General features: G+C 38.0%; 1 protein-coding gene across 2 annotated transcripts in view; it reads left to right on the top strand.

Annotated features, from left to right (window-relative positions):
- BTBD9 (BTB domain containing 9) overlaps positions 1 to 4495 on the top strand; it is a 106263-nt gene extending 101768 nt beyond the window's left edge. Inside the window, exons 12-13 of one of the 2 annotated variants that reach the window (XM_083856378.1) lie at positions 1958 to 1978; positions 2684 to 4495. In XM_083856378.1, coding sequence (XP_083712504.1) covers positions 1958 to 1978; positions 2684 to 2788 — 126 coding nt within the window. In that variant the 3' untranslated portion in view covers positions 2789 to 4495. The remainder of the gene's footprint in view (positions 1 to 1957; positions 1979 to 2683) is intronic. The other variant, XM_083856379.1, reaches the window with a different exon arrangement.
- The last annotated feature ends 17719 nt before the right edge of the window (positions 4496 to 22214 follow it).

The raw sequence follows: 22214 nt of genomic DNA, 5'->3' as shown, positions 1-22214 counted from the left end.
TGGAATTTAAAAAAATCCCATAAAAATTCTCCATTTTGTGAATTCTTTAACCTTTTAAACTCATCTTTTCCTTTCCATGTTTTCCAAGTTTCAAAAGACATGACATATTTTTTGAACTGGAGTTTGAATAGTTTTTGGTACCTTAGAACACGATAGAAGTGTAACTTTTGTTTTCTTGAGCTTACACACATCCTACTTCTGTAGAGAAGAGAATTATTTTTCCTTGTCATCATTTATTTGTCAGACAGGTCACCTGATACTTTATGTAAGTTTTCTCTTGTTATTCCTTTCCAGTATTACTGACCTGGAAAGGACACCTAGTTGCTGATGTGAGAGCTTTATCTTACAAATTACTGCGCCAGTGTATTTGTACTTGGCCTTCCTGCTTTGTGTGTCCGACCTCTCTTAAAATACCCATGAAAAGTAGAACATGATGTGGGTCACAGGATGATCTTGAACTGTCATCTTTTTCTGTTGAGAGAAGCACATGCAAGATTGTTTGTTTTAGTGATACTGCTCTGAAATGCTTAATTCTGATACTGGATGAAGCAGCTGGGCTCAACTGTGCTTCTCAGGCTTCACACTCTGTATTCTTTATTCACTGAGGTGGCAGAGTAACTGAGAATAATGTTCCAAATTCACAGGTTTCTCAATATGCCACATGTTTTGACCATTAAGAATTTAATATGAAAGAATCAGTAAAAATGAAAGTTACAATTTAAGAATTGTGTACTTCTCACTTTCTAGACTAGTATTAGCTAAATTTCAGAGCTATCCTCACTATGTTTTAAAAAGCTGTATCACTGTGTAAAGTGAGGTTTTAATTGAGAAACACTATTATTGTGGGATGCAGTAAAGATACAGAATCTTCTGGCTTAGAGACCTCCATCACATTCTGTGTTTCCTTTCAGGGAAAGCAGCATCTTAGAGAGGTGCACTGATGAGAGAATGTTCTTTTCTGCAAGGCATTATCCTGAAAAGTGCAGCTGGAAAAATTTCAATAGCTGTTACTTTAAAAACATGGGAGTGGGATGAGTACAAAAGGGACTTCTCTAGAAGTGTAGATAAATACAAAAATTGGCTTCTCAAGAACTGTAACAGATGGAGAGAATGCATGCCAGTATAGGAATTAGTTCAGCTTTAGGAAAAAAAAGAAGAAATGCAGAGGAAAACCATTTTGTGCACGTGTCTATGTGTGGGTGTTGGTGCAGATTTGTAATCTGTTCATATGTGTATATATAAAGGCATAGCAATACATCTTTATGTGAGCATTAGTGTATATATATAAATATAAGCATGTATTGCAACGTATCTACATAAAAAACTTACACTGAGGGGCACAAGAAAATATAATGGGGATTAAAAAAAAACAAGCAGTGACTGAAGATTTTTAACATTCGTTTTATGTATGCTGTCAGAATTCAAATTAGCTAGCTACATCCTCAGAAAAGACCTGGGGCTACTGCAGACATGTCAGTGCAGATATCTACTCAATGTTCACTTGAGCAGGGGTGGTCAAAAAGAATAATAGGATTTTAGGTTGTATTGAAGAAAAGATAGAAAATATAGTATTCTGTAGTCTTGTATGAATATGTAGTATATCCATGTCTTGTTTATGATATTTGATTTTGCCCATATTAATTTCAAAGGGTCTGGGAAAGGGCAGTTAAGATTATAAGAGATTACCTTTGTGAGAAGAGCTTTAAAGACAAGAGTAACAGATGATGTCATAAAAGTAAACAAAGTTAAGACAATAAGTTTAAAATTCAGGATTTAATATTCATCAAGCTTTAGCTTTTAAACTACAGTGCATGGGAAAATAGCAAATTTAAAGCAATGTAAGAAAATATATTTCTGTTTAGTATGTGGCAAAGTTGTGCAATTCATAGCAATAAGAAATCATATGGAAAGAAGTTTTGTAACAATTTTAAAGAGTTCCTCCCCCTTCTCCTCCCAGGCTCTTCAAGAACAAGTAGAAGTAAGTAAAGTAGAAAATAAATTGGAAAAAATGCTTAAGCACATGGTCCTCTTACTCTAAAGATACAGTCACCTGTACACTGGTCCCAGGTATTGTTTGAATCATCAGAAAATGATCACTATTACAAATGGAATATTTCATCTGATGAAGCAGCAGCCACCTTGGATACTCTGAATGTCTTTCTGCATACTCCAGGACATGTCTGTAGAGCTGCCATTGTTATTACAGCAGAGGGCAATCTTGAAATAGAATCATGTTGGTAATGATTTAAATTTCATTTCTAGTGTGCATGAACATTCAGCCTCTTGAGGAAGTGATTAGATCATAAAATGTGTTTAAGACAATTAATATAATTGTTGTTATTATCCAATAGCATGTGGTGGGTATTTCTGGAAGTTGGTAAAGAAAAAAATTGTTTACAAATATCCCTATCTGCTTTGGAACCATCTTTCTGATTTTTAGTGCCATATCTAAAGGTTGGTATAATTTGAAGGCCTTCTCTTGTTCCAGTTTTGTCCCTGTCTAATGGTTATTGCCCATGAGTAAATGTTTTTGACCTCATGGTGAAACATTCTATTTTGGCTTTGTCACTGATCTGGCCTGCATACTTCTATTTAGACTTCCATATAGACTTCATCTTACTTTGATCATGCTTTTGCCAGCATTAAATTGTTTTGCTTTATCTTAATTTTTTGTTCTCTCCAGGTGTTTCACTGTGTGCATTTTGAGTGTCCAGCACAAAACAGTACCCACAAGGACGAGAGTAGTAAGGAAGTAGCAACAACAGAGGTGGGGACTGGTGGACAGTAGCTTGTTTCTCACCCTGTTGGAGCTGCAGGCACCTGGTTCCCTGCATTCCCCTCCTGGATCCACCTTGCATCCTCATGTTCACCAACCATGAAGGCGGTTGAAAGGGAGCTTTTGCACCCCCACTGACATTCTATGAAATTATTCAGAACCTTTTTGTGCTGGCACCTTTTCTTTCTTTGCGAATGAAGGGGACCTTCATGTGCTGAAAGCTGGAAGTATTGAAATGGAAAAGGTTTTTCCCCAAGGACATGAAGAGACTGTTTCACTCTCCTCAATATGTTCAAATCAGGCTGGTCTCCAAGGGGGGAGAAAATCGGTCTTCAATCTTCATCAAGTACCCCATTAACACCCTACCTCTCTAATCCAACCAAGGCAAGGAAAACAGAAGGAAATAAAAGGCAGAGCTACTCTGGAAATCTAAAATTACTCAAGCAGAATGGAAAGCATATGAAATAAGTATTTGTTCCCTGGAGGCTTTTATTAGCGAAAAAAAATGTTTATGGAACACATCAGTCCATAATATATTTTGTTTTTAAAGTGATTCTTCATCCATATTCCTTTGTAACTAGTAATCTGTTTTCAAAATAATTTTGATTCTGTATTCCACTTAGTTTCTTATTTTTGGCTAATAGCAAATGCTGTACAGTAGATTAAGGAAGTATCAGACATGTTTACCTGCTGAGATGCAAATTCTCTCATTCATCAGTGGGATGACAAGAAAAGCACTCATGATATCAACAAACTAATTAATGTCTCTATATTAATCTTGACCTTAGTTGACTTTTCAAAGTACAAAATTGTCATTTCCTACATTCAAAAGGAAGTTTTAAGTCAAACATCTGTCTTGAAGGAAATTGTATTCTTTCACTCCTGAAGATGATTATTTAAATTTTGCCTGCCTAAGACAACTTGCAACAGAACATCAAAAAATGTTTGGTTTAGAAAAGTGGAACTCCATCTGGTCGTTGACAAGCAGTTGTTCAAATACCGAGAGAAGAATTTGCAGATAATTTACATTTTTCCAAGAAGAGTTCTTTTACAGTCTGGAGCTAAAAATTCAAAGGCTGTGTATGCATTAACATTTCTCACAATCTTCATAAAATGTGATGCTTTTGCACTGTATTGTAAAAGATCTGGTTCTTACTTTACAGTCATCAAATTTGTTATCCATCCATATCTGTCTGGATTACATTGCCTGCTACTTTGCTTATTCTGTTTTCACACTGATGATGATGTAGTCTCTTACTCGCCAGATCTGCATGACTTTTAGGAAGAACTCCATGTCAGTCTTTCAGTATGGGGTAAAGAGATTTTATATTAAGACAAATGCTTATGTAATTGGCAAAATTGATTAGGATGCTTGTTGCTCCTTACAAAGTATATTATATTGGAAATGTCAGCTAACCAGTTTTATGAACTTGGAGTTTCCTGTGGTGATAAATAACCTTGTCAGAAGAAAACAAAGCTAGTGTAGGATAAATACGGTTTTCCTTTACATAACCATAGTGATAAAATGAGTTATATCAACATAGCAAATTGTATGTTAATTTATCACACTACTTAATTTGAAATAATTTCCCTGTTGGATACTAGTTGTGCTAAACCCAAGAAGAAATATAATCAGTGGTAGCAATGAATCAGAGGACATTTCAAACAAGAAAAGCATCCCTTTTCTTTCAAATAAAATTGATTAGGCTTTATCAATAATATTATAGTATTTTTCATTGCCAAATCACAGTTTAGTTCTGACATTTGCATACAGTTCCCTCCCTTTGCACTGCTGTGTTCTGACTTGTGAATGTCTGTTGGTGAAGATGGATGCCCACTGTGCTCTATAAAGCTTGTAATTCATGTGCCACAGCTGCCTTAGACAGTGCGGAGTTCTGAGGCAGGATACTGCTTGTGCCAGCCACCTCCCAGTCTGCAGGGCTGATTACCTTATGGCTTAACAGCCTTTGGAGCATGGAAGAATTGAGACCAGCTACTGGGGACACCACTCTCATGTTTAAGTCCAAAAAGTCAGAATTTTTTTTCCCTTTAAAAGCAGAAAACCTTTTCAGTTGCAATCCATGCTGGAACTACTGAGATGCCTGGAGCATGTTTTGCTTTTGGTATATAAGTCCTTGCATGGCAGTGGTGGTATTTCTTTGCAGTTCCATCAAGCAAGACTGCTTTTTTCAAACTGTGGATAAGCAAAGGGCATAACTTTCTAGCTGTTAGTATTTAGTAGCCACCATTGTAGAGAATGTAAAAAAACTAAAATTAAAAAATATTGTTCTGAGCCTGGGCTATCATAGAAAGAACGGAATTTTTCCATTTGTAATCTTTGATGTGCACAGTTAATTTTTATAATACAAATAACTCTTATAGGCTATAATCTATGGAACATCTGTTTGATCTTGTCCTGTAACTCATTGTGGAACAGAAATGTCTCTTTATTTCCCATGACATTCACTCTCTGCCAAGAATCTGGATGAACATATCTGAGATCCCCAAAGCAAACATTCTGAGGTCCTACAAGGCCCTTCAGTTTCCTAGCCCCATAACTCAATAAAAAGAAAAAATAACTTTGCATTGTCCCTTCATGCAGATGAATAGCAATTTTTAGTATTAGACTTTTCAGTCACAATGGTCTTTCCCAGAGTCTTTATTTTATTTGGAGTTGCTCTGAGAATCTGCCATCAACGTGAGCCCAGTGAGCTCCCAGGCTTTTAAGGCAAGCCCTGCCACAAGCCCTTCACACTTTGAACCTTTACCCTCATTATTTAAAGGTAGAATGTTTACAGAGAGCTGAACTCCACTGGGTCTTCTAATATTGCCCACCAACAAATACCCCTAACCTGTATTGCCTAAAAGAGGTTTCTTGTCTTAAACATGGTGTCAGCAATGTATTAGTAGTGACAAAGGAGGATACAACAACTGATTTGTGGTTTTGTGTGAGTGCTCTCCTTGTTTCTAATTATTGTCTGTATTTTTTGACTCCCAAGTTCAGATGTATTTCTTGTATATTCCTCTGAAGTTGTTTTTTTCTTTTCTTTTTTTATCTTTGCTTTTTCTTTCAGTGAAAGTAAGTTGTGCTGTTATGGCATAGTATCAGGGTTTATCAAACTGATGAAATGCTGAAATTATTCAGAACAGTCTAATCGGTCTTACTTTATTTAGAACAAGGTTAGAGCAGAACTGACCAGGTACTCACTGCTTTCTTATCAGAAACTATAAAATAGACCTGTTGTTAGAGGTTTGCATAATGGAGATAACCATATTGACAATATTAAGCCATTGATTCTATTTTGTCCTTCAGTATCTTTAAATTCCCCATGCCTCCTTTTCTCAATATTACTTCCATATGTTGAATTCAGGCTTAGACTTAACTCATGTGGAGCTCAGCAAAGGCCTTTCTAAAATCTTTTTATTTAGTTAACTTTTTCCAAATGAAAATAAAAGGGGTTTTATTCACAGAATGTAGGGGAAAATTATTATCTGAGGAAATTAATTTTTGAAGTGAGCAAACATTGTGCAGCTTACTTTTTTTCAAGATGCTTTTCAAGCCATTTCCAATCAGCTTTAAAATGAGTTCAAATGGCTGTTAAATGGAATTACAATGAGAGAAGTTAACACAAGCCTAATGTAAAAGACAATACAGAGGAGAAATCACTAATTTTGTTAGAGTAAGAACTCTTTTTCATTGCAGTTTCCTTGCTTTAGAGCTCCATTTCTTTCTTCTTTTCTCCATGAAAATCAGTTTTTCTTATTCATTATGACAACTCATGTAAGAGCTCAGTGCTTCTCAGCATTGCTGAAAAATTCAGTTTAATGCATCTTCATTTGTAATAATAATAACATTAGAGAATTTTTAGTTGAGTACCTGACTTGATTAGAGTTGGTTTCCATGAAAGAAAACAAAAGAAATCTGTAATTGTTTCAGTCTAATTAAATTTTCAGTACAAAAATTAGATTACAAAGTTAATGCCATTCTTGTCTGATTGTTGTGTTGTCGTAGTTCTGGTTATAAAGTGAGACCCACTCAGAGATGCTTAATAAGGGATTAGAACCTTGATTTCACAAGCTATAGATTGCATTTCTATAAGAATATATTAATTGGCTTATATTTTGACAGGTGTTTGTTAGTCTACTGTCAAATAAACAAGTGAATGGATTGGTAATTTTATTGTTGTGGCTAAAGTAGTGAGCAAATGATAGAGCCAGTAAGAGTTAATGTATCCAAGGGTAAACCCTAAAAGGGTTTAGGCTTGTGCATCATCATGTCAGTTGCTAGAGGACTAAACCATGCTTCAAAAATAGTGGATCCCAGAGGATGCTTGAGGCCTGGTTTCCATGCCCGTCTCTCAGTCAGTGGTTCTATTTAGGTTAGTTCTCTCTGAACTGATTCTTGTTGTTGTCAGTTGTACTAGTTGTATGTGTAAGAGAAAGATCCACAAAGCTTTTTTCAGGATACAGAAGGAAATGTCCTGGTTCAAGTTTTAGGACTGCTTAAATATTCACACAGCTATATGTATATTTATATGTGTGTATACATATACATACATATATATGTATATGTCTGTATGTATGTATATGTGTATTAAATTGAGGTTGTAGCTAATTATTTAGCTTGTATTTAGAATATGTTCTAAAGCTCCAAAAAAAAAAAAAATCTATGCAGGCAGATGTGAAATGCTGCTGTTGTGGTATGGCAGGATGCTGGTTACTTTAAAAGTGCTAATGTCTAAAACAGGTACAGGCAAACCAGTCCAAACTTTTTGTCCAGTTGTTAAATATTGGCCATTTGGCTGTAGTGAGGTGTGTGCAATGTAAAGCAAGTTAAATGCTCATCTCAAAGATGGATGCAGTCTGAAGAACACAGACATTACTCCTAGCTACCTTGTCTGCCATGGCTTGCAGTGTTTACAGAGTGCACCTTCATAGGACTTCTGTTACCTGCTGAAAAAACCCTGCAGTCTTTTTGGTCCTCACCAAGCTTTCATTGCAAAGCTTTGGCTGAGGTAATGACTAAGTCCTACTCACATTCCATGGTGGAATCCGGGTCTGTGTTTGAATGCTTACATGAAAAGTTTTTAAATCACTCTGCAACTTTCTTTAGATAAAGAAAGCCCAAATTAAAAAGTGCAGTATAGTATGAGGAAGCTACAGGTATCCTATGCCCATGTACTGACTGCCTGTGCAGCCACATACCCATCTTATGCTGCATGTGTTTAATTCCTATGGTATGTCCAGATGGTGGAAGTGAAGAATGAGCTCTGTACACCCATCACATTATCCATTTTCACACAGCCAGTCATTAGAGAAGTACTTCTCATATTTTTCCTTGCAGCCTAATACAGTAATACAACTTGGGGTTCTGAAAAAATTATAATTGATTATTTACATGAACATAAAGGAATTGAAATTCAGATTGCTAAATATTTAAATGAGTGGTGGCATCACCCTGCTCAGGTGTAAACATGCCCCTTCTACTACTTTAGGCCGTGGGCTACAACAGAGGAGGAAAGCTGCAGTATTGGTTAAATGAACTTTAATTCATCCTTTTTGTACTTATCATCTTGGCACATCTATTCTCTTTGTGCAGCTGCTCAGTTAAAACAAGTTTCTCACATTTTCAGAATTATCCTCTGACTCCTGAAAACTGGCAGACACACATCAACAAATTCAGTCAATTATATTAACTGGTCTAGGAATTTACAAAATTAATCCAATATAGTCTTTACACCAAATTCTATGTGTCCAAAAATACCAGCCAAGTCCTGAAATACCGAGTGAGTTGGGCAGTATTACTGCTCAGATGAGGATGTCTAAACTATCTGCCCTGTAGTCCAAGTGAGCAATAGTTATCACAGTATCTTCCTGTAGAGGAATCAGGGAATCACAGAATGATTGGAAGTGTCCTCAAAGATCATGGAGTTCCCACCTCCCTTCCATGACAGGGACACATTTCACTAGTCCAGGTTTCTCAGAAGACCCATCCAAGTTGGTCTTGAACATTTCCAGGGATGGGCATCTACAGCTTCTCTGGGCAACCTGTTCCAGTGCCTCACCACCCTCACTGTAAAGAATTTCTTCCTAATACCTAATCTAAACCTACTTTCTGTCAGTTTGAAGCCATTCCCCCTTGTCCTGCCACTACATGTCCTTGTAAAACATCCCTCTCTATGTCTCTTGTAGGCTCCCTTTAAGTATTGGACAGCCACAGTCAGGTTATCCCAAATCCTTCCCTTTTCTAGGCTGAGCAATCCCAGTTCAGCCTTTCCTTCATTCATGTAATTTGTGGTCTGCATCACCTATCTGTTGTCTCTCTACTCCTGAGCTATAGTTGCTAGGTGTGACATTTGTGGTTGATACCTAGAATCCAGTAGGTGTGTTTAACCACAGATGTTAAGAATTTTTTGTCTTGGCTCAAGATTGTTAGCTTGTGCTTTTGAAACATGGTCAGGCCACAGAATTGGCTTTTGGGCTATCTTCTATAGCAGTCTGTTGGATTTTTGAATTGTCTTCAGTTGCTAAAAGATGGTAAAATTCCTCTCAGGAATTTCTCATAGAGATTTGTCATGGTGAGAAATGGCTTTTGAAACAATCATGGCAGGTTCATTGCTGGAGAACAGGGGCAAGTTTCTTCTGCTTCTACAGGCCAGGATCCTGTTTGGGTTATTCTCCAGGTTTGTTTTTGCTGTTTTTAATAACAAGCATGTTGGTGTTGTGTGATCTGGATCTGTTTCAGAAATTGTGTCACTTACTCATTTTGAGAGGTAAATACTTAAATGAATGTGTTTATGCAGTAATACAAAGCTCATGAGGCTTGGATGATCAGATTAGAAATATCACTTAAAGCAAGAGCTGGATTTGCAAAACGAGCAGTTTGGGGGAAAGAAAGACTGGTATGGAATTATGTGGTTGCATCTGTGCATATATAGAAATGGAAATGTATGTGTTAAGCAAGTTGAGTGACTATTTGCAAAGATGTGTTTCTATATGGCCTTTTTTTGGTTTAAAAGATGGAATTTTGTTACGGAATCTATCACTTTCCTGAATATGAGTGCTAAAAGAGAACATAGGAAGTGAGACTTTAGTAGTTTTTATGGCAAGAGCAACACAAAGATGCTATTCTTCTGGTCTGAGCTAGTTCTGTTTATCCCCAGTCTTTTCTGCTCTTACTTTTTCCTACATACTTTCCCCAACCTGCTTCTTACTCTTTTATTTTCCTCCCTACATAGCATCATATCACTGTTGCTGAGGTGTTCCCTGTAATTTTCCTCTGTATTGTGATATATTAAGGAATTTTTAAAAATTATTTATTTTTACCTCTTTATCCTACACTGAATAAAATATTATCATCCCCTTTCATTCACATCAGACTCTAAAGGCAACTACCCCTAGCAAGTGCTAGTGAGCAACATTGGAATTTGTCTCTCTATTGATGTGTGAAATACTAGTCGTTTTGGGCCCTGTATCCATGATCTGTTTACAGTCTGTTACCCTTAAGAGGAAAATAAGTACGGAGTTTACTGTTGACTTAGGAAGTAGGTCAGGTTTTATGCTGGCTTACATAAGTTAAGTTTAAATACAAATTTTGAGTATCTCTTTCTCACCATGGTACACCAGATATACACTCACTTTGCTACTTGTGCATTGTTCAAGGCATTAATTGTACATAAATGTTCTTTTCTAAGAAAACTGCTTCATCAAGAGTGAACCTTGAAAGAATTCATAACTTTTCTGTGTTCCTGTGTGAAGGGATTTCAGCTGCCCAGGGATCAGAACATCACACTGAGCACATGAACTCATTTTGTGAAGTACAGCATTACTTCACAATTTGGACCTCATGTCTATTGACCTTGTCCAGTCTCTCATAAAATGTTCTTTTCTTTTTGCTTTGCTCAATTTCACTATTCTCTTTGGTTTTCTTTTTTTTTAAGTGAATATTAATGTTCAGAGCCAGGCTAAATAGAAGTTCAGCTTTTAGTGAACTTTTTCACTCGTTCCTTGTTAGTGGCTCCTCTTTCTTGACAGACAGTAATTTAAATCCATTTTACACTATGCTACCCTACCCTTCTCTTTAGCAATTATAATTGTATCTTGAAATTTTTGTGCATTAAATCCCTTTCCTTCTTTCTCATAGAGTGGTTCTAAACTACCTCAGACTTTGTTGTGAACAGGTACAAGTTTCAGCTGCAGTTTTTAGCCTTTATCATAGTCTTTGAATGTTCTTTAAGTGCATGTGTATGTAGCAAAATCAGCCTGCCAGACCCTGATTGCATTTTCAGGAATACTGTCCCAAGTGAGACATGTAATTGGGATGAATTCACAGCCACACCTGTTCAGGCTCTTGCTGATACCTCTTTCAAGAAAAGCTTTTCAGGAGCGCAACTTCTGGTATGGGAAGCGCTTCAACTTTCTCTTTGAAGGGACATGATGCTGCCTGCACTGGACAACTTCCACCTCTCTGGTATCGTGACAAGCATCATAAAACTGCATCATCAGGCCTCCATCCCTGGCTGCAGGATCCATGCTATTGCATTGGACTGTGCTCATCATATGAGAATAAACCCCACGTGGTGTGTTCTGATGACCTTGGTGTCATTTTATTTTCATTTGATACTGCGGCAGATGTGTGTTACCAACCCTTTGGGCTAATTAGGTTTCAGGTAAAATGGTGGTTGCAGAATGTGCTGCAGTGATAACTTTGGGAATTGTCTGGTTTTGTAAGTAATCCATTGAACAACCCGGCAAACCTCATTAGTACTGATTTCCTGTTCACCAGCAGACATGCACATCATCAAACAAGCATTTTGTAACATGGAATTTTCTATGAGCATCCAGAAAAAGAAGCATCCCAATTATTTTCTTAGTGGTAATGTGTGTATTTGTAATGAAAGTTTTAGAATTATTAAACTGCTGTAAGCTATTTTGTGCATGCTCTGGCATTGTATTAACAGATTGTATTAACAGCTGATAAGCAGGGGGCTGTGGCAAACAAGGAGTGCTGGCTGTGTATTTTACAGTTTCAAAGAGCAGCAGAGTGCCAGAGTAGATGCAGGACCAGACAATGCTCAAAGCAAAAAGTGAAACTGTTGTGCTTTGTATTTATTTCTTTGGGGATTCTTCTTCAAAGTATTTAACTTCACAGGAAAATATAGAGTATATTTAAAATAGTAACAATTAGAAATACACCTTTTCAAGAATGAGAGAGGTGTGATTTGAAAAATAAAGTGATCTTTTGTGCTTAACTGCTTGTCTGTAGTTTTGTTAACATAATGTTAGAACCTGTCTGATGCTGCTCACATATTGCATGTGTGAATAGAAGACTTTGGGGCAGAGCTGTATTGATTTCTCATTGCAGCAAGGAAGTTAGTAACCTCATCATTGATATATTAACTCAACACCATCTTAGTATCAACATAGAAAATGGTGATGATTTTCATGTGACTTCCAGGCCACTGGGCATCCACAAAGGTACTGCTGATGTTTGGACCAAGAGATGCTGGGTGTTGCTACCAGGATGTGCTGTGACACTCTGGAGGAAGTGTATGAATGAGTGCTTCACTTCATTTTACAAAAAAAGTGGACAAATACTGTGAGACTTGGGATTCTGTTTCCTAAAAAACAAACCAAAAAAGGTTTGATTTTTCAGAGTTTTGTAGCTGTAAACCCCCTTGGTGTCCATCAGACTACCATGAAAGCTGAAAGCATTGAACATTTGATTCATGAATATTAGACCTTTATCTTCCTGGCTTATCAGCCTCACATATCAAACAGAATTTTTGTAAGCCTTGCCCACCTTTCAGAACTTCATGCCCTAAAGCAGTGAGTGTTCTCCAGTCTCTCTATGTAGCTATGCATAGAGTACATAACCTCTGTTACCTAGAAAGTGGAGAGGTCAGACTCAAAAAAAGATGATACTAAGCTGTAAGATCAAGCTGAAGTATCACAGCAAACCAAACAATGCCATAATGTAATTAAATCTAGTTTCTTTTGTGCCCTGATTAGTCATACAATAGTAAATATGTTTGACAGTTATTATTAGATTTTGAGAATAAAAATGAAATTTTTAGGTGTCAGATCTTCCTATTCATTTTAAGAAGCAGATGTGTAGATTCTGAAGCATAAGCTGCCACTCAGCTCAGTTCCTAAATTGTGACACGTGGAAATACTGAGGTGAGGAAGCCTTAATTTTGAAATTATGTGTGCGTGATAATGTGTAGGCTCAAAGTTAGCCAGCAAGTGATATAATCCAGTCAATGAGAAGAAGCTCATGCTGGAGTCATCTGCATTCCATGTGTCCAAGTTAAAAGAGAGTCAATGGTTTTTACTGTCTTGACAAATGAGAGGCCTCTTGAGGCCTTTGGGAAATTTTTATTGCAGCCCTCAGCAAAATTTTGATTATATTCATGATAATGCAATTTCTAGTGAGTGCTGGATATATTAGATCTGGAAGAAAAACACATTAAACAAATTAAACACATTAAACAAAACATAGCAGGAAAAGAGGTAGGATGAGAACAAAGCAAAGAAGAAATATTCTTTCTCCTTGCTCTGGTAAGGTCCAGTTTATCTTTGTGCTGAGGTAGAATCATCAGCAGGGAGAGCTCATGAAGGGAGTGCAGACTGAAGGGGAAGTACAACTGCATTTCCAAGCAGTAGTGGAGTGCAGTCAGCACTGTCACTCCTACAGCCTGAGGAGTTATTTCAAAGTTGTTTCTAATTCTAAGTGATGGGCTCACTTGTTAATGAACAGTGGCAATTGAAGCTTAATGAAACACCATGACACATCATTTCAGTAGATACATCGATACAGATCAAATCACAATCATTTTATCTTTACAATACAAAGCCAAATGCACATAAACAGGACGTTTTTGTTGCTTATTCATTTTGTATTTTACCCTCTATTAACTGCTGCTTAAATATCCTCATAGGCTGTGTTAATTAAACTGAACATCCTGGGAAGTAGTCAATGGTTGCCTTATATAAGGCTCAAGGCAAAAAAAGAAATAATCATATAAAATCTTATTTGAGTCTGTATTTACATGCTTTGCCGTTCTCTTTCCCTTTTTCTCATCCAATAATATGCTGACCTTCTGCAGCCTGAAGTGTGTGAGTTTTGCCTCAAAAGCAAGAACTGAGGTGTAGAGATAAAAGCATATCACACTTAATAAGAGCAGACACATCACAGAAGTATTCCTTGTTGCCGCTGAGTCATTGAGAAGTGCCTGGTCTATGCAGTGCCACCTTTAGTCCTGTTTATGAGAGACTGTTCTTCGTTGTCTGCTTTTTAAGGTGGTAAACATTAACTTCAAGGTTGATGTTTCAATTTCTGGGTATTTTTCCTTGGAGACTGCATGACTTGGGGAGAAACTGAAATATTCACCCCCCTCAGCAACAAACCTTCTGGCTTGCAGAGAAGGCACGGGCTGGTTGTTCTCAATGTGTTCATGGAAACGCATCTGTAGCTCTGTTTGATCAAACACCTCTGTGTTTTTCAGATGTGAATGTTCACAGCATGTGTGTAAGGGAGATAGTGGTATTCTCAGCACTGAAATATCACCATCTCTGGAATAAAATCAAGTTGGCAAGAAGGAGGTGTTTTTATAATATAGAAGGTATATTTGGTTTTCTATCGTCTGAGCTTTTTTTTTTTTTTTTTTTGTGAGGGGACATTCTATGCCCTATGACAACTGAGTTCTTTTTGGAAATCTAAATATACCCACTAGATCACTGGTATCCTTGTGTTCATTGACTTCAAGGCATTAAAGGTATTTGTGTGTCAATTATTTCCTCTACAAAGCCATCCTGAGTGTTCCCAATGCGTGTCTGTTGAGAAGGAAATGAAGATGACCCACTCTTCTGTGCACTGTACAATAGCTTTTACATTTTCACATCTGCCAGGTCATATGTGTGCTTTTACCTGAGACTTGCTTGTCAGTCTCCAGTTTCATTCATAGTCCTTCACTCGCACTTGTGGTGTGGTTTTTAGGAGACACGAGCTGCTGCTGGGCAGCTGCATGTGCTGTATGTAGCTGATGAACCTGCCCCAGAATTGCCAAGGGCTTTGGTCACCCTCAGGATCACAGACTCAATTAGATTGGAAAATACCTCTAAGACTGAGTCCAATCTTTGACTGAACACCCCCTTGTTATATAGATGTTGGCATTAAATGCCATTTTGAGTCATTTCTCGAATATCTTCAGGGATGGTGACTGCACCACCTCTCTGGGTTGTCCATTCCAATGTTGAATCACCCTTTCTGTGGAGAAATTCCCCATTACATCCAACCTGAACCTCCCCTGGTGCAGCCTGAGGCTGTGTCTTCTCATCCTGGCACTGGTTGCCTGGGAGAAGAGGCTGATCCTCACCTGGCTACAGCCTCCTTTTGGAGATTGTAGAGAGTGATAAGGTCGCCCCTGGGCTTCCTGTTCTCTGGGCTAAAATCCTCATGGAGGTGTAACTGCTCTCCACCTCAACCTCCCTGATCTACCCTTAACTACTGCCTCGTGCCTTGGGTACTCTCAAACAGTTGGATCTACTGCCTGGAGCTCATGCTGGGCAAGAGCAGAGACTGAGACACAGGTGTGTTTATTTAATACAAAGACCTCTTTGCCTTGTGGGTGATACATACTCGCACATATTTCTGCGCACTTGATTTATGTAAATGGCCACCAGCAAATCAGCTGTGCTCGTGCACATGCTTTGCTAATGAGAGATCCCAAATTAGATACAAAGAATTTGTGAGCTTTGAAAGTATGAGCTGTTGTATCCTTAGGTAGTAAGCTTTGTCACAGGTTGCAGAATTGCTGCTTAAAAGCCATGTGAAAGTGATTCTAGCAACAATTACTCCTAATTGCCCTTGCCTTGGAGATGCATGAGACCAAGTCTGAGCTCTCTTCAGAGGTATTTGCTCTTTGATAAATAGCCATTTTGCAGCTTGATTTAATGGTTTCATTAGGCACATGTACAAAGAGATCATGCATAAACAAATGTACTTGCACATATCAATGAAGGGCATGGTAAGAGTATTAGAAATTTGCTTAAGGCACAGCTGAGGCTGCCTGGTGCAGCTCTATAAGTGTATTCTGTTTACAAGGCAAATTACTATCAATCCATCATTGCAGTGTGTTAAACTGATGCCCCTATAAGGATCTGAAAAGGTGTTGCTTTCCAGCAGTCTAATGAAATGAACACTTATTATGTGTATTTTAAGAAAGGAGAATGTGGTAGAAATAGATCTGTTTCTGTCAGGTATGTTCTTTATGCTGAATGCTCTGTGCTAAACCTCTGCATAAATATCCTTGTTGGTTTAATTCAGATGTGACATTATCACATTTTGTTATCAGTTGCTGGGCGAAAAGATATTTTTGCCAAGGTGCTGACATAGTATGGTTTTATTGCTACTTACGCTGCTCAGGCTTCACATAATGGAGGTGCTGCTTTATTTCATAGACGTATTTCTAAGCTAAAGTTTCACTATTAATAAACAGATAAATGGGGGTTTATTGATATAAATGGAAAATATGTCACAAGGATCCTTTAGCTGTGTTCTATGCTATATAGTGTTAGTAGAAGTTTGCTGCCAATATATAAACTTACATTATAGTTATATTTTGATTTATCTGGTTATTAATGGTAACACCAAATGGAAATGGCTACCTTTGGAAGTGAATGGAACAAGGGAAGGAATTGCCCATGCTTTTGATGCTGTCATAGTACTGTCCTGGTTAAAACTTAGTGGGAGAATAAAAAAGCACAGCTTTACAATTGAGGCTGTTGAAGAAATGTGGTTTTCTAACAAAATGTAGGTTTAGAACAAACACAGGAGACAACACAGGAGATAACAGTAAGGGGTGTTCAAATGTTCCCAGTCAACAACTTTCCAGTTGATGTGTACAGTTCACTCTTTCCCCATATGTTTAATAGTCCTGTTTTCTTGCCCTGCTCCCAGCAGCTTTCATCCTTCTGTAACTCCAGTGTGAAGGGCTTTTTGCCAGCAACAGTTCTGTTCACCAGCTCTCAAGTCCAATCTACAGAAAGGGGAATAAAGCACATAATTACTACACAGATATTTTCTTTCTTCACATTCTCATACAGGCTTGGTACAAATGTTTATTTAAATGGTGGGAAATGCCAGTAGCTCCCTTGTCAAAAGCATCACTCCCAGCTGCAGACCTGGGGGAGTATTTGGGCAGAGAACACTGAATACAGGGTTAGTACTTTAAAAGCCTTGAAAACTAACTGGGGAAAGTTTTGGCACAATTGTGATTTAGTGTTAGCCCCTGATTAGAACAGCCAGCAAGTCCAGTGTTCTTCCTACTTTTCTAGAACTAGGAGCTGTAGTACAAGCATACATACATTACCCTGCATATTTTTATGAGATCTGAATTCCCCATTAAACTGACCTTCCTTTTTGTTACAAACTAGACTAGGCCCCATGACTTACAGCAAGAAATCCTGTAATCTTCTAGCATTTGCCAGATTCAGGTGTGTTTAAGAACTTCCACTGTGCCTCCCATGGCACACAGCTGTTTGGGTGATGGCCCAACATGTGGGAGTTCTAGTACATGACCAGGGTGAATAAAACATCTGCTCAAAGAGGATGCTGCTTTCCCTTCATTTCATTGTTAATACTGGCAGGCTCAGAAACACAAGCCACGAGCTTACTGATACTCCAGGGCATTTTCTTTCTTGTTTTCCAAGTATTAACTCTGGACTGCTCCCAGTAGTAGCTGTTTAGGGAAATTACTGTCCCAATAAGTTAAATGCTATGATTTCTAAGCTTAACTGTTACACATTTCAGATATTCTCTCAGTGGGATAAGAAAACAGGAAGCCAGCTTATTATTCATCTTCAGAAAATGATCCTTTAGCCAGATTTATGTATATGAAACAGCTCTGAAAGGGCCTGGCACTTCACTTTAGGCTATCATATGATCCATAGTCAAGGAGATGTTCTTGTAAACATTGGAATATTTTTCCTCTCTGACAGAGATAGGAGCTGATTAAACATGAATATTCAGTGCCACAACAGCCAATTGACCTACAGGTAAGGCTGGTGTCTACCTGTAACAGTTTCTGAAGTCAAGAGATGACAAAATAATTTAGATTATCTGCTTTCTAAGGCTGTGAAATCCTGACTACATAGTTGAAAGTAGCCTGAACTTTCAAGCTGGCAGATACCTATATTAGGTGGATTGAATATGCTCTCTAATTGTCTCCACTGATTGCAGTAGTGGGCAGGCCAAATAAACCATGCTGTTGGGCAAGACACAGATTTATGTGCCTTCTGCTAAGACACCACAGAGAATGCTCATGGTTGCCTGAAGCAGTCCTGTATCAAATGTACTGGTTGACTTTTATTCCATTAAGATGCCTCTGTAAGATCTAAATCCAAAATGTTAAACATTTTCAACTTGATTACAAGTTTGTGTCAAGGTACAGTCTCTGTCACTAATATCACTTGCAGCACCTCCCTGGTGACGTAAGATCACAGTTTTGGTAGTCATCTAAGTGATGAAAATATTCTCTGCTAGGTACTGTGCAAAAGTGTTATTTCAGGTGTAGTTTGGAAGTTGGCTGGCCCATTTGGTGGCAAGGAAGATAATAACATTCTGTTCCCCCCTTAAAATATTCTAGAAACTATTAGGTAACAGGTACTTCATAGATTGTTCCGAGAATGTGAAGTAGCAAGTTGCTTTAACAGTTTTCCTCTTAAGTGAAAATAAAATTGCCCATTGTTTTTTGAGTGATTTTAATCTTAAGGTTGATGGGCGGATCACAGTCTTGTTTTTCTCAAGATTAATAGGTTTCCTTACCTGTCTTTCTCCCCATTGTTTTTCCTTTTCCACCATCAGAGCCCAACTACTAAAACGTAGCAGATGCTGACAAACAGAAAGAACCCCTTCTGCTCTTAATTTATCAAGAAAGTGCTAAAAAATTAGCTTTCTTGTTCACTTAATCATTTTGACAAGTTGACAGTACAATGTATCATCACTAGACAGGTGACAATGCTAATCCTGCAGCAGGTTCTCAAAGGAGATTTTTATTGTAAGAATTGACATATATTGTATCAAGGCAATCAAAATACATTTAGGAAAACAGCAATTTGCTACTTTCTGCAGTTAAGTATCTCTCTGGGTCTTTATCACTGTTGAGACAGAATTTCCACTAATCTCAGCAGCCTCAGAATGTGGGCTCTGGTAAAGCTGGCAGGTCCTTCATGTCAGTCCCCACTTCTGGAGCTGTCGCGATATTGACAGATAGGAAGTCGACAGATGTTTGCTTAATGGTTCTTTCCCCCGCAGGAAAAGTGGGGAATTGCCTTGGAAATTGCTAACTCACTTTCTCAAAGGGATAGACTGGTGCATTACAAAACAAATTTGACCAGTCTGTGAATGTATGAACTGCCTCCAGAAAGGGAGGGAAACTATTCCTAGCACAGATGCTGTCACACACTCTTGCTCTGTCAAATCAGTTCCATTGCTGTTGGCAAGGATTGGTTGTCTGATGTTTTAGCTGAAGGAAAACATTTTCTAAAACATACATGATTTGAGTGGTCCTGGACAGAAGACAGGAAGCAATTCCTGAGAAAACATCCAGGGTAGTGGGGAGAGGAAAAACAAATTTAATTTTTGTTTCAAGTGCATTTCTAGAAACTGTGGTAATCAGCATGGTATAAGGTTCAGGCAAAGAGAAATTCTAATTATCTCCTCACATAATGACTGTTTGTCCTGCAATGTGGGGTCAGAATACAGTTTTTATTCATGGTTCCCATAGTGGTGGTCAGAGGACCAGGCTGCAGATGGAGGGAACTGAGATGGCCGTACCCCTGTGTGCAATCAGGTGTTGGAAGTGTCAGCTGGCAATATATTACACTGCTTATTTTGCTCCATGGATTATGTACTGGGCCCACATGTTGAGATGCTTTTAACTCATGTACAGACTTTGATCTTTCTTTTTTTTTGCTGGTATTAGTGGGTTTTATGTGTGACCTGTGCAAGAAACAGCCCAAACTGAGGAGAATATCTATGCCTTGCTGATGCCTGCCATATGGTGACTTATCCTGAGATTTATTTTTTCTTGATTTCTCTGATATATTCAACATCACAATCCCCATATGGTTATTGCTTCTTTGTGTATTCCAGTGGGAGTTTATCTTTTGCTTTTCAAAGATTTGCCACAGAGACTATCCTTAGCAGAACAGCACTGTGTGCCTGGCTCATCTAATCATCCTCCCTAGTTAGGGATGCATCAGGGACTCTGTGTTAAATTGGGAAAGGCTTTTAAAGTTGAATATCTGAATACTGAAAGCTGTAGAAACACTGAAGAGCAAACAGAAGGCATCATATATTAGAGTATTCAGTCAGCTTTGACTTCCTACTGCCTACAGCTGACTATGACTTGATTTTCATGGCAAAGCATCACAGTAAAGAGATATCCCCTCCTCCTGAAGTGACCAGAAATATTTTCTTCCATTACAGCAAATTCAAAACATGCAACTTGCTCAAGGATCTTTGCTGAACTATTACAGTAATGTAGGACTTCATCGTAGTTCCACTCATGCAATATCAAAATATAAGAATATCTTGTTGATACTGGCAAGTCATATCCATCTAGGTGCTCAGTAGGTATCTCATAAAATTACAATAAAAAATCAAACCCCTGTTGTTCATCATGAAGCACTTTTCCTGCTGCTTCACCTTACCCTGAAGACCATGACTTTTCATGTCATCATACCAGGGGTATGTCCATGGTAGTGAGTAGTGATTCCATAAGAGAACAAGTGCATCAGCCTGCTTAAGACTCACCTTGTAGAGGGCAACATGAGTCAGTGAAGTCAGAAAACCGTGCTAAAAATTCATGAAACAGAGTCCAAAGAAATGCAGACCCAGTGGGACTCTTCAGGACACAAGAAAAATGCTGCTTCTATGCAATGGTTTCCAGCTGGAACCACAGTGAAAAGATAAACCCAGACCAAAGTTTATGCTGCTTTTTCCAGTTCCCAGTAGACATATCAGTGCATGGCATAGTTAGATTTATTCAATTACATGTTTGTAATTCAGACATCTGTTAGATTTTTATATCCTTAGCCACAGTAATAAAGAAGTTTCATATAATGTCTTATTACAATGGTATCAGATGCTGGAAAGCAGCACCGTGAAAGATGTCACTGTGATTTTGAGAGGTTCAGTGCATGCATATCATCAAGATTAATTAATGGTAACAAACAACATTAGTGTGAGAATTTTATTAACCTAACTGCCTTTGTTTTCAAAACAGAAAATATGTAAACAATTATAATAGTCTGTCCTTCAACCCCCAAGTCCACTCTACTTCCTTTCTCCCTCCCCTTGTTAGTCAAAATCAAGCAGATGGTGTATAGTGAAAGGCTGTGAATCAGGAAGGATATAGTCTAAGGTCTGTGGCATATGTAGTATTTATAGGTATTTCTTATACTCTATTAGTCCTTCATACCTCTAAAGCATCAAGTATACAGAAGCATTAAAAAGACAAAAATAGGAATAGTAGAATAATAAGAACAATTTAAAAAAAAACCACCTTCCAGGGTATCTTTCTGAGATTAATGAACTGCTCATAGATACTGATTGTACAACTACTTTCACCATGTAAGTCTAGACAGACTGGAAAACTCTTCACCCACTTTTCTATACTGGTAAGGTTATGTATGTATGAATCTATGCACATGTATGTACAAAAAATGCAGATGCACACAGACTCACACACAAAGAGCTTTCTTTGATCCAGCTCCCCAAGTCTCTCAGCTAACTGGAAAATACATATCAAAGCTCCAATAAAGTAGCTAAACCAATACAATGTCTTATATTTATCCACAATTTCTACTCTTCTGCTTCTGCCTCACACAAGTCACAGTGTTTGGCAATGTTCTGGCATGGTTTGAACTGCCATAAATCCTGGAGGAGTTCTGTAGCAAGGCCACACAGAGCTGCATGTTACACACTGAATCACACAGTTTTACCAAAGATGCTGCAATATCAGCTGCTTTCCTGAATTGCTTGTATTTATGGGGAGTGTTCATCAGTGATAGATAAGATCAATTTGTGCTGCTATCATCATTGCCCAGAGACCAAAAATGCAACGATTTTTCAGAAAGTCGTTCTGTTTCTTTACTGTACCATGTCACCTGGAAAATGAACTCTGGTAAGAACCATCAACAGAGTGGCACAGCCAGTGCAGTTTCTGGGCACATTTGAGAGACACTTCTGATCTCAGAATTGCACAATTATCTGGTTTACTCTATTACTCATCAATAAAACTATTGTTGAGTTGTTGCTTGCCTGGGCACTCAGGTACTGTAGCCATGAGCACTATCCACACTTAGGTAGTTAAGATGAGCATGGTAAGTTAAGGTTGTAACATTAAACTCTGTGACTGAATCAATATGAGTT

The sequence above is a fragment of the Zosterops lateralis genome, assembly GCF_965231275.1.
Source record: "Zosterops lateralis genome assembly, chromosome: 3".
Lineage (NCBI taxonomy): Eukaryota > Metazoa > Chordata > Aves > Passeriformes > Zosteropidae > Zosterops > Zosterops lateralis.
The sequence above is the reverse complement of the archived record's forward strand: the minus strand, read 5'-3'. Positions and strand labels throughout refer to the sequence as shown.